The sequence below is a fragment of the Sphaeramia orbicularis genome, unplaced genomic scaffold (genome assembly GCF_902148855.1).
Source record: "Sphaeramia orbicularis unplaced genomic scaffold, fSphaOr1.1, whole genome shotgun sequence".
NCBI classification, from domain to species: Eukaryota; Metazoa; Chordata; class Actinopteri; order Kurtiformes; family Apogonidae; genus Sphaeramia; species Sphaeramia orbicularis.
Genome location: NW_021941584.1, coordinates 101,843 through 115,000, shown reverse-complemented (window position 1 = coordinate 115,000; position 13,158 = coordinate 101,843). Strand labels below are relative to the sequence as shown.

The 13,158-nt window shown below is 40.4% G+C and overlaps 1 protein-coding gene across 1 annotated transcript in view; it reads right to left on the bottom strand.

The window, feature by feature from the left end:
* Nucleotides 1–12,348, bottom strand: part of LOC115416270 (DNA fragmentation factor subunit beta-like) — a 23,568-nt gene extending 11,220 nt beyond the window's left edge. The window contains exons 1-3 of the mRNA XM_030130017.1: nucleotides 12,193–12,348; nucleotides 10,355–10,481; nucleotides 1,735–1,920 (exon numbers count right to left, since the gene is read on the bottom strand). Of these exons, the coding sequence (XP_029985877.1) occupies nucleotides 1,735–1,920; nucleotides 10,355–10,481; nucleotides 12,193–12,315 (436 nt within the window). The 5' untranslated portion in view covers nucleotides 12,316–12,348. The remainder of the gene's footprint in view (nucleotides 1–1,734; nucleotides 1,921–10,354; nucleotides 10,482–12,192) is intronic.
* Nucleotides 12,349–13,158: the final 810 nt, after the last annotated feature.

Here is a 13,158-nt window from a genome sequence, read left to right as displayed (position 1 = left end):
TGTGGGCGGAGCTCGGCCGGGCCGGACGCTGAGCTTCCACGTGCCACTCGGTCCAAAGGCTGAATGTGGTCTGATTGACAGCTGTTTTCAGATGTGCTCCTTCACTGACACAGTTCAGTTTAATACGTCACACATTCTGCTGTGGAATCACAGAAACCAAATGAACTGTTCATTTACTGACCTGGAAGAAAACACAACCACTGGACTAACTGGGTTCAATTTAACATAATTTCAACATTTTCTTGTTTACTTGGCACAATAAGGTCACTGAGCATTTTCTTAAAAAGGAACGAAGGGACAAATTTATGTTTAAATAACCTGACTTTTTTTTTTTTTTAATGTAAGCCGAAAATGAGCTTCCCCTGTCTGAAAGACGAACAGCCGACACTGGACTAGACTGATTTCTGTAACCATTTATATGTTATAAACCATTAAAATATGGACCATTAGAAGGAAAGACACATTTTTAATATTTAAAACATTCGCCAAAAATAAAAAAAATATATAAATATCTCAAAACTGTGAACAAACTTTGTAGACATTGTCCAAAAGAAGCTACGTAAAAAATTCTAAATAAATTTGACCAGTAGTTTGGTCACAGAAGATGTTTGAAGAAACTGCTGACGAAGACGACGGCAGACACAGAACTGTGACTGTAGCTCAACGCTGATCGGCCGGTGAGCTAAAAAACCGAACGCACTGATCTGGAAATGTCAGAAATCCCTGTTTACAATAGAACATAGAAATATGTCGAATGTTTAAAGTGAAAAAACGTACCATTTTAAGAACAAAACAAGGTCATGTTGAATTTGATGGCAGTCACATGTGAATAAGGCTGGAGAAGTCAGTGGTGATCCAAAGTAACTGGAGGAACATTTTACTCCTGAGTAGGTGAGTTATGAACAGGTCAATAACATGATTGGGTCTGAAAAGAGTAGGTCCGAGTCTGTCAGAAGGACAGATGGACAGAGGTTCACCAGTATGACAGAATCAGTCCTATGTGAACAGGACGCACAAACACTGCAGTCTTCTCTGGGCCACAGCGCATTTCAAACGGACTGAGGCAAAGTGGAAAACTGTTGTGTGGTCACAACCAGTGAAACGTGGAATTTGTGGAACTTTCTGGAAACCACAGACGCTGCGTCCTGAAAAAGGGGAGCAGGATCATCTGGCTCATTACGGATGTTCAGTTCACACACATGCATCTGGAGAGTCTAGTTTGGACCAGTTCTATATGTAGTCTGTCATCAGATAACTTCTGTTATGACTTTGGTGCTACAGAAATAAAGTTTGATGGATCTCTGATGGTATGGGGCTGCATTAGTGCCCGCTTGCACATCTGGAAAGTACCACAGGTACTTAGCTTTTCATGTGCACTTTCAGCATTTTGGCTTCATTTTGATTAAAAAATAATTAAATAATGACACAGTGGAATCTGTTGGATTTTTACATTTGAGGTTAGAATGAATAACTGCAGAAGCTTGTGAGAACTTACCAATATTTTATTACACATTCATTCATAAAAACACAGAATTCAAAGACAGTGTACTCTCTGTTTCTCATGAGTGTGTTTGAAGTAGAACTAAAAGGTAATGCAGAGTCATACGGATATAACATTTAATGTGAATTCTAACAAAAATAATCCAAGCTCCATACTGTGGCTTCACTGTCAAATATCTGTGACAGGTATTCATCAACTCACGTATTGTGACAGTGGTCATGTGACTACAGTACCTCTGAACCAGTCCTGGTCCTCCTCTCTGCTCTCCTGCTCTGATCGATCCTCCAGGTTCTGGACCATGTCACTCAGGATTTTACGCCATTTTGGAGACTGCTGCTCCGCCAGAAGGCGCCTGGCGGCTGCGATGACGGCATCTGCGTTTGGATCCGTGCTCAGTAACTGACTGATGTCACACACAACTGAAATAACAACACACAACTGAAATAACACAACTGAAATAACACAACACACACAACTGAAATAACACAACTGGAATAAAACAACACACACAACTGAAATAACACAACACACACAACTGAAATAACACAACTGAAATAACAACACACAACTGAAATAACACAACTGAAATAACACAACACACACAACTGAAATAACACACACAACTGAAATAACACAACTGAAATAACACAACACACACAACTGAAAAAACACAACACACACAACTGAAATAACACCACACACAAAACTGAAATAACACAACTGAAATAACACAACACACACAACTGAAATAACACACACAACTGAAATAACTCAACTGAAATAACACAACACACACAACTGAAATAACACAACTGAAATAACACAACTGAAATAACACCACACAACTGAAATAACACAACACAACTGAAATAACACACACAACTGAAATAACAACACACAACTGAAATAACACCACAAAACTGAAATAACACCACACACACAACTGAAATAACACAACACACACAACTGAAATAACACACACAACTGAAATAACACCACACACACAACTGAAATAACAACACACAACTGAAATAACACCACACACACAACTGAAATAACACAACTGAAATAACACCACACAACTGAAATAACACCACACAACTGAAATAACACAACACACACAACTGAAATAACACAACTGAAATAACATCACACAACTGAAATAACACACACAACTGAAATAACAAAACTGGAATAAAACAACACACACAACTGAAATAACACAACACACACAACTGAAATAACACAACTGAAATAACAACACACAACTGAAATAACACAACACACACAACTGAAATAACAACTGAAATAACATCACACAACTGAAATAACACACACAACTGAAATAACACAACTGAAATAACACAACACACACAACTGAAATAACACAACTGAAATAACACAACACACACAACTGAAATAACACAACTGAAATAACACAACACACACAACTGAAATAACACAACTGAAATAACACCACACAACTGAAATAACACACACAACTGAAATAACACAACTGAAATAACACAACACACACAACTGAAATAACACAACACACACAACTGAAATAACACAACTGAAATAACACCACACAACTGAAATAACACAACACAACTGAAATAACACACACAACTGAAATAACAACTGAAATAACATCACACAACTGAAATAACACACACAACTGAAATAACACAACTGAAATAACACAACACACACAACTGAAATAACACAGCTGAAATAACACAACACACACAACTGAAATAACACAACACACACAACTGAAATAACACAACTGAAATAACACCACACAACTGAAATAACACACACAACTGAAATAACACAACTGAAATAACACAACACACACAACTGAAATAACACAACACACACAACTGAAATAACACAACTGAAATAACACAACTGAAATAACACCACACAACTGAAATAACACAACACAACTGAAATAACACACACAACTGAAATAACACAACACAACTGAAATAACACAACACAACTGAAAAAACACCACAAAACTGAAATAACACCACACACACAACTGAAATAACACAACTGAAATAACACCACACAACTGAAATAACACAACACACACAACTGAAATAACACAACTGAAATAACATCACACAACTGAAATAACACAACTGGAATAAAACAACACACACAACTGAAATAACACAACTGAAATAACAACACACAACTGAAATAACACAACACACACAACTGAAATAACAACTGAAATAACATCACACAACTGAAATAACACACACAACTGAAATAACACAACTGAAATAACACAACACACACAACTGAAATAACACAACACACACAACTGAAATAACACAACACACACAACTGAAATAACACAACTGAAATAACACCACACAACTGAAATAACACACACAACTGAAATAACACAACACACACAACTGAAATAACACAACACACACAACTGAAATAACACCACACACACACAACTGAAATAACACAACTGAAATAATACAATAGAAATAACACCACGGACACAACTGAAATAACACAACACACAACTGAAATAACACAACACAACTGAAATAACACACACAACTGAAATAACACAACACAACTGAAATAACACAACACACACAACTGAAATAACACAACACAACTGAAATAACACCACACACACAACTGAAATAACACAACACACACAACTGAAATAACACAACACACAACTGAAATAACACCACAAACACAACTGAAATAACACAACTGAAATAACACCACACACACAACTGAAATAACACAACACACAACTGAAATAACACAACACAACTGAAATAACACCACACACACAACTTAAATAACACAACACAACTGAAATAACACCACATTCACAACTGAAATAATACAACACAACTGAAATAACACAACACACACGACTGAAATAACACAACACAACTGAAATAACACCACACACACACACAACTGAAATAACACCACACACACAACTGAAATAACACAACACACAACTGAAATAACACCACAAACACAACTGAAATAACACAACACAACTGAAATAACACCACACACACAACTGAAATAACACAACACAACTGAAATAACACAACACACACAACTGAAATAACACCACACACACAACTGAAATAACACCACACAACTGAAATAACACAACACAACTGAAATAACATAACACAACTGAAATAACACCACACACACACAACTGAAATAACACACACAACTGAAATAACACCACACACACAACTGAAATAACACCACACACACAACTGAAATAACACCACACAACTGAAATAACACACACAACTGAAATAACACCACACAACTGAAATAACACCACACACACAACTGAAATAACACAACACAACTGAAATAACACCACACACACAACTGAAATAACACAACACACACAACTGAAATAACGCCACACAACTGAAATAACACACACAACTGAAATAACACCACACAACTGAAATAACACACAAAACTGAAATAACACACACAACTGAAATAACACAACACAACTGAAATAACACAACACACAACTGAAATAACACACACAACTGAAATAACACAACACAACTGAAATAACACAACACACGACTGAAATAACACCACACACACACCTGAAATAACACAACACACGACTGAAATAACACCACACACACACCTGAAATAACACAACACAACTGAAATAACACAACACACACGACTGAAATAACACAACACACACAACTGAAATAACACAACACACACAACTGAAATGACACCGCACACAACTGAAATGACACCACACACACTTGAAATAACACAACACACACAACTGAAATGACACCACACACACAACTGAAATGACACCGCACACAACTGAAATGACACCACACACACTTGAAATAACACAACACACACAACTGAAATGACACCACACACACAACTGAAATGACACCACACACACAACTGAAATGACACCACACACACAACTGAAATGACGACACACAACTGAAATAACACCATACACACAACTGAAATAACCCCACACACACAACTGAAATGACACAACACACACAACTGAAATGACACCACACACACAACTGAAATAACACCACACACAATTGAAATAACACAACTGAAATAACACAACACAACTGAAATAACACCACACACACACAACTGAAATAACACAACACAACTGAAATAACACCACACACAACTGAAATAACACAACACAACTGAAATAACACCACACACAACTGAAATAACACCACACACACAACTGAAATAACACAACACACAACTGAAATAACACCACACACAACTGAAATAACACAACACACAACTGAAATAACACCACACACAACTGAAATGACACCACACACACAACTGAAATAACACCATACACACAACTGAAATAACACCACACACACAACTGAAATAACACAACACACAACTGAAATGACACCACACACACAGCTGAAATGACACCACACACACAACTGAAATGACACCACACACACAACTGAAATGACACCACACACAACTGAAATAACACAACACACAACTGAAATAACACCACACACACAACTGAAATGACACGACACACAATTGAAATAACACCATACACACAACTGAAATAACACCACACACACAACTGAAATAACACCACACACACAACTGAAATGACACGACACACAACTGAAATGACACCACACACACAACTGAAATGACACCACACACACAACTGAAATAACACAACACACACAACTGAAATAACACAACACAACTGAAATAACACCACACACACACAACTGAAATAACACAACACAACTGAAATAACACCACACACACAACTGAAATGACACACACAACTGAAATAACACAACACAACTGAAATAACACACGCAACTGAAATAACACCACACACACAACTGAAATAACACAACACAACTGAAATAACACCACACACACAACTGAAATAACACAACACACACAACTGAAATAACGCCACACAACTGAAATAACACACACAACTGAAATAACACACACAACTGAAATAACAACACACAACTGAAATAACACACACAACTGAAATAACACAACACAACTGAAATAACACAACACACAACTGAAATAACACACACAACTGAAAAAACACAACACAACTGAAATAACACAACACACGACTGAAATAACACCACACACACACCTGAAATAACACACACAACTGAAATAACACAACACACACGACTGAAATAACACAACACACACGACTGAAATAACACAACACACACAACTGAAATAACACAACACACAACTGAAATAACACAACACACACAACTGAAATGACACCACACACACTTGAAATAACACAACACACACAACTGAAATGACACCACACACACAACTGAAATGACACCACACACAACTGAAATGACACGACACACAACTGAAATAACACCACACACACAACTGAAATAACCCCACACACACAACTGAAATGACACCACACACACAACTGAAATGACACCACACACACAACTGAAATAACACAACACAACTGAAATAACACCACACACAACTGAAATAACACAACACAACTGAAATAACACAACACAACTGAAATAACACCACACACACAACTGAAATAACACAACACAACTGAAATAACACCACACACACAACTGAAATAACACAACACAACTGAAATAACACCACACACAACTGAAATAACACCACACACACAACTGAAATAACACAACACATAACTGAAATAACACCACACACAACTGAAATAACACAACACACAACTGAAATAACACCACACACACAACTGAAATAACACTACACACACAACTGAAATAACACCATACACACAACTGAAATAACACAACACACAACTGAAATAACACCATACACACAACTGAAATAACACCACACACAACTGAAATAACACAACACACAACTGAAATGACACCACACACACAACTGAAATAACACCACACACAACTGAAATGACACCACACACAACTGAAATGACACAACACACAACTGAAATAACACCACACACACAACTGAAATGACACCACACACACAACTGAAATGACACCACACACACAACTGAAATGACACCACACACACAACTGAAATGACACCACACACAACTGAAATAACACCACACACAACTGAAATAACACAACACACAACTGAAATAACACCACACACACAACTGAAATGACACGACACACAACTGAAATAACACCATACACACAACTGAAATAACACCACACACACAACTGAAATAACACCACACACACACACAACTGAAATGACACGACACACAACTGAAATGACACCACACACACAACTGAAATGACACCACACACACAACTGAAATAACACAACACAACTGAAATAACACCACACACAACTGAAATAACACCACACACACAACTGAAATAACACAACACAACTGAAATAACACCACACACACAACTGAAATAACACACACAACTGAAATAACACAACACAACTGAGATAACACACACAACTGAAATAACACAACACAACTGAAATAACACCACACACACAGCTCATTCACACACTGGCAGGTGACGGAACAGACTGGAGCAGCCAGGATTAGGGTTAGCCCCAGGGTTAGGGTTGGGGTTAGCCCCTGGGTTAGGGTTAGCACCAGGGTTAGCGTTAGCCCCAGAGTTAGGGTTAGCCCCAGGGTTAGGGTTAGGGTTAGCCCCAGGTTTAAGATTAGCCCCAGGGTTAGGGTTAGCCCCAGGGTTAGGGTTAGCCCTAGGTTTAAGATTAGCCCCAGGGTTAGGGTTAGTGTTAGGGTTAGCCCCAGGGTTAGTGTTAGGGTTAGGGTTAGCCCCAGAGTTAGTGTTAGGGTTAGCCCCAGGGTTAGGGTTAGGGTTAGCCCCAGGGTTAGGGTTAACTCCACGGTTAGGGTTAGGGTTAGCCCCAGGGTTAGGGTTAGCCACAGGGTTAGGGTTAGCCACAGGGTTAGCCACAGGTTTAAGATTAGCCCCAGGGTTAGGGTTAGCCCCAGGGTTAGTGTTAGCCCCAGGTTTAAGATTAGCCCCAGGGTTAGGGTTAGCGTTAGCCCCAGGGTTAGGGTTAGCCCCAGGGTTAGCGTTAGCCCCAGGGTTAGTGTTAGCCCCAGGGTTAGTGTTAGGGTTAGCCCCAGGGTTAGGGTTAGCCCCAGGTTTAAGATTAGCCCCAGGGTTAGGGTTAGCCCCAGGGTTAGTGTTAGGGTTAACCCCAGGTTTAAGATTAGCCCCAGGGTTAGGGTTAGCCCCAGGGTTAGGGTTAGCGTTAGCCCCAGGGTTAGGGTTAGCGTTAGCCCCAGGGTTAGGGTTAGCCCCAGGGTTAGCGTTAGCCCCAGGGTTAGTGTTAGGGTTAGCCCCAGGGTTAGTGTTAGGGTTAGCCCCAGGGTTAGGGTTAGCCCCAGGTTTAGGGTTAGCCCCAGGGTTAGGGTTAGCCCCAGGGTTAGGGTTAGCCCCAGGGTTAGGGTTAGCCCCAGGTTTAAGATTAGCCCCAGGGTTAGGGTTAGCCCCAGGGTTAGGGTTAGCGTTAGCCCCAGGGTTAGGTTTAGGGTTAGCCCCAGGGTTAGGGTTAGCTCCAAGGTTAGCGTTAGCCCCAGGGTTAGTGTTAGGGTTAACCCCAGGGTTAGTGTTAGGGTTAGCCCCAGGGTTAGGGTTAGCCCCAGGGTTAGGGTTAGCGTCAGCCCCAGGGTTAGGGTTAGCCCCAGGGTTAGGGTTAGCCCCAGGGTTAGCGTTAGCCCCAGGGTTAGCGTTAGCCCCAGGGTTAGTGTTAGGGTTAGCCCCAGGGTTAGGGTTAGCGTTAGCCCCAGGGTTAGGGTTAGCCCTAGGGTTAGCGTTAGCCCCAGGGTTAATGTTAGGGTTAGCCCCAGGGTTAGTGTTAGCCCCAGGGTTAGGGTTAGGGTTAGCCCCAGGTTTAAGATTAGCCCCAGGGTTAGGGTTAGCCCCAGGGTTAGGGTTAGCGTTAGCCCCAGGGTTAGTGTTAGGGTTAGCCCCAGGGTTAGGGTTAGGGTTAGCCCCAGGGTTAGGGTTAGCCCAGGTTTAAGATTAGCCCCAGGGTTAGGGTTAGCCCCAGGGTTAGTGTTAGCCCCAGGGTTAGGGTTAGGGTTAGCCCCAGGTTTAAGATTAGCCCCAGGGTTAGGGTTAGCCCCAGGGTTAGGGTTAGCGTTAGCCCCAGGGTTAGTGTTAGAGTTAGCCCCAGGGTTAGGGTTAGCCCCAGGGTTAGGGTTAGCCCCAGGTTTAAGATTAGCCCCAGGGTTAGGGTTAGCCCCAGGGTTAGTGTTAGCCCCAGGGTTAGGGTTAGCCCCAGGGTTAGGGTTAGGGTTAGCCCCAGGTTTAAGATTAGCCCCAGGGTTAGGGTTAGCCCCAGGGTTAGCGTTAGCCCAGGGTTAGTGTTAGGGTTAGCCCCAGGGTTAGGGTTAGGGTTAGCCCCAGGGTTAGTGTTAGCGTTAGCCCCAGGGTTAGGGTTAGCACCAGGGTTAGGGTTAGCCCCAGGTTTAAGATTAGCCCCAGGGTTAGGGTTAGCGTTAGCCCCAGGGTTAGTGTTAGCCCCAGGGTTAGGGTTAGCCCCAGGGTTAGGGTTAGGGTTAGCCCCAGGTTTAAGATTAGCCCCAGGGTTAGGGTTAGCCCCAGGGTTAGCGTTAGCCCAGGGTTAGTGTTAGGGTTAGGGTTAGCCCCAGGGTTAGGGTTAGGGTTAGCCCCAGGGTTAGCGTTAGCCCCAGGGTTAGTGTTAGCGTTAGCCCCAGGGTTAGGGTTAGCCCCAGGCTTCACTCACCTCCAGTCCATGTCTGCGGTCTGGACAGAAGGACCAGCTCAGTGTTGTCAGGCAGAGTCTGGAAGTATTCCTCTGTCACTTCTGTTCCATCAGAATACAAACACACATGTGCACCAGCAAGTGGGATCTGGAAATGAACACACACTTGATTTTATACAGTAATAGATTACACAGGGTGTGTCTGTGATTGACTTGGACTGGAGTTCACTGTCATTATGACAAGGTACATGTTATTCTAAATACCTCAAAAACCGTTGGTCTGATTTTGCTAAAATTTGAAAATTTGGCTTTTCTGGCTAGGATTTACCTATAAACCAATTTTCAGTGAATTTGGAGGAGGTGGGGTTTAAAATGTCTTTTTTTTTGGGTGATTTGACATGGAATGACCCCTTTGGATTTATGAAATGCGCCAAAATTTGTCAAGTGGTTGTCATGTTCCATGAAAAATAATTTAAAATCACAATGTAATCACATCACATCACATGTAATTTACTAACATTATAAACGTTAAAAGATAAAATGACTCAATTAATACACAGTAAACATCTTTTCTCGTTATGGGAACATTTTGGTCTGCATCGTCCAGCCCAAGCCTTTTGCCAAATAACACAAATAAACCGTAAACCCTCCATAAACCCACGGAAAGCCGAGGAAATAGTGTAAATCTAACTGTTGTGCCTTCGTTGTACCTTTGTTTGAAGCTAGCCACATTCAGGGAATAATCCTTTTTTATCCTAAACACTGGTGCAGACAGTTAAACATACAGTCAAAAGATGACGGGGAAACTACTGAATTTTCGTGTTCAGACGGCTTAGAAAACAGGCACAACTTAGAAAAGAGATACAAATATACAGACAGAAAACACCAAAAAAGAGACACAACTACACAGACGGAAAAGAAACACAACTACACAGACAGAAAAGAGACACAACTACACAGACAGAAAAGAAACACAACTACACAGACAGAAAAGAAACACAACTACACAAACAGAAAAGAAACACAACTACACAGACAGAAAAAAGACACAACTACACAAACAGAAAAGAGACACAACTACACAGACAGAAAAGAAACACAACTACACAGACAGAAAAGAAACACAACTACACAGACAGAAAAGAAACACAACTACACAGACAGAAAAGAGACACAACTACACAGACAGAAAAGAAACACAACTACACAGACGGAAAAGAAACACAACTACACAGACAGAAAAGAGACACAACTACACAGACAGAAAAGAAACACAACTACACAGACAGAAAAGAGACACAACTACACAGACAGAAAAGAGACACAACTACACAAACAGAAAAGAGACACAACTACACAGACAGAAAAGAAACACAACTACACAGACAGAAAAGAGACACAACTACACAAACAGAAAAGAAACACAACTACACAGACAGAAAAGAAACACAACTACACAGACAGAAAAGAAACACAACTACACAGACAGAAAAGAGACACAACTACACAGACAGAAAAGAAACACAACTACACAGACAGAAAAGAGACACAACTACACAAACAGAAAAGAAACACAACTACACAGACAGAAAAGAAACACAACTACACAGACAGAAAAGAAACACAACTACACAGACAGAAAAGAGACACAACTACACAAACAGAAAAGAAACACAACTACACAGACAGAAAAGAAACACAACTACACAGACAGAAAAGAGACACAACTACACAAACAGAAAACAGACACAACTACACAGACAGAAAACCCCTTCCAACAGTCACACAGTTCTTTCGTGTACAGCTGCTTCCTGTGCTGTTCCTTCAGTACAGAACCTACAGAACCTACGGGAGCTTACCTTCAATAACTTGCATCCCTTTTTAATTAACTCCTTTACATTTTGTGCTGCGACTCCGTACTTTTTGTTTTCGCCACAACTCCTAATTTTCACTGGTTTGTTTTTGTCGGACAGTCCATACATGGCGGTCTTTCAGTTTGGAAAAAACCGCTTCCGCTTTCGTCTTCTTCTCGGGGCTGGATTCCACTGTCGTCAGCCTGCTGCTGCCCCCTGGTGTCCGCTGCCCCCTGGTGTCCGCTGCCCCCTGGTGTCTTCTGCCCCCTGGTGTCTGTCCACTGTCATGACTAAACGCCGGTGTGCAGGTAACCAGCTCAGGTGTGGACATACAACAGCAGATGTCAGCAGTTTAAAGCCGTGCCTACTACAGAAGTTTTACGTATATGAAACCACAGTTCACTGGTAAATAATCAGAAGAAGATGTGCACTTCACGTTGTGGAGTGGTTTTCTGGAATAGAATGAAACAAAATATCAGAGTGAAAACATCACAAAATTTAAGAAGATGTGTAAAAGACAGATTTTCTACATACATAGTAACAATGAACGCAAATACAACAGTAGTAGTTACTGATGGTATGTAATAATTTGTTTTCTTTACAATAATTTAATAACTGACCTATTAGATAGAAACCAAGGTAGTTGGTGAATGGTCACCATTTATTTATTGGAAACACTTGAAAAATCTGGTCACTACTGACACTAGATATTCTCTAACAAACAATAAAGCCAAAAGTACTGAAGAGGATAAGGGCCTCCGGGAAAAAAAAAAAAAAAAAAAAAAAAAAAAAAAAAAAAAAAAAAAAAAAAAATATATATATATATATATATATATATATATATATATATATATATATATATATATATATAAACTTAATCCCCCGCCCCCCCCCCCCCCCCCCCAGTGGCTCTAATCCTCTTCTGTACTAAAGACATCATTGCTATTTCTGAATATAAAAATAAAATTATAT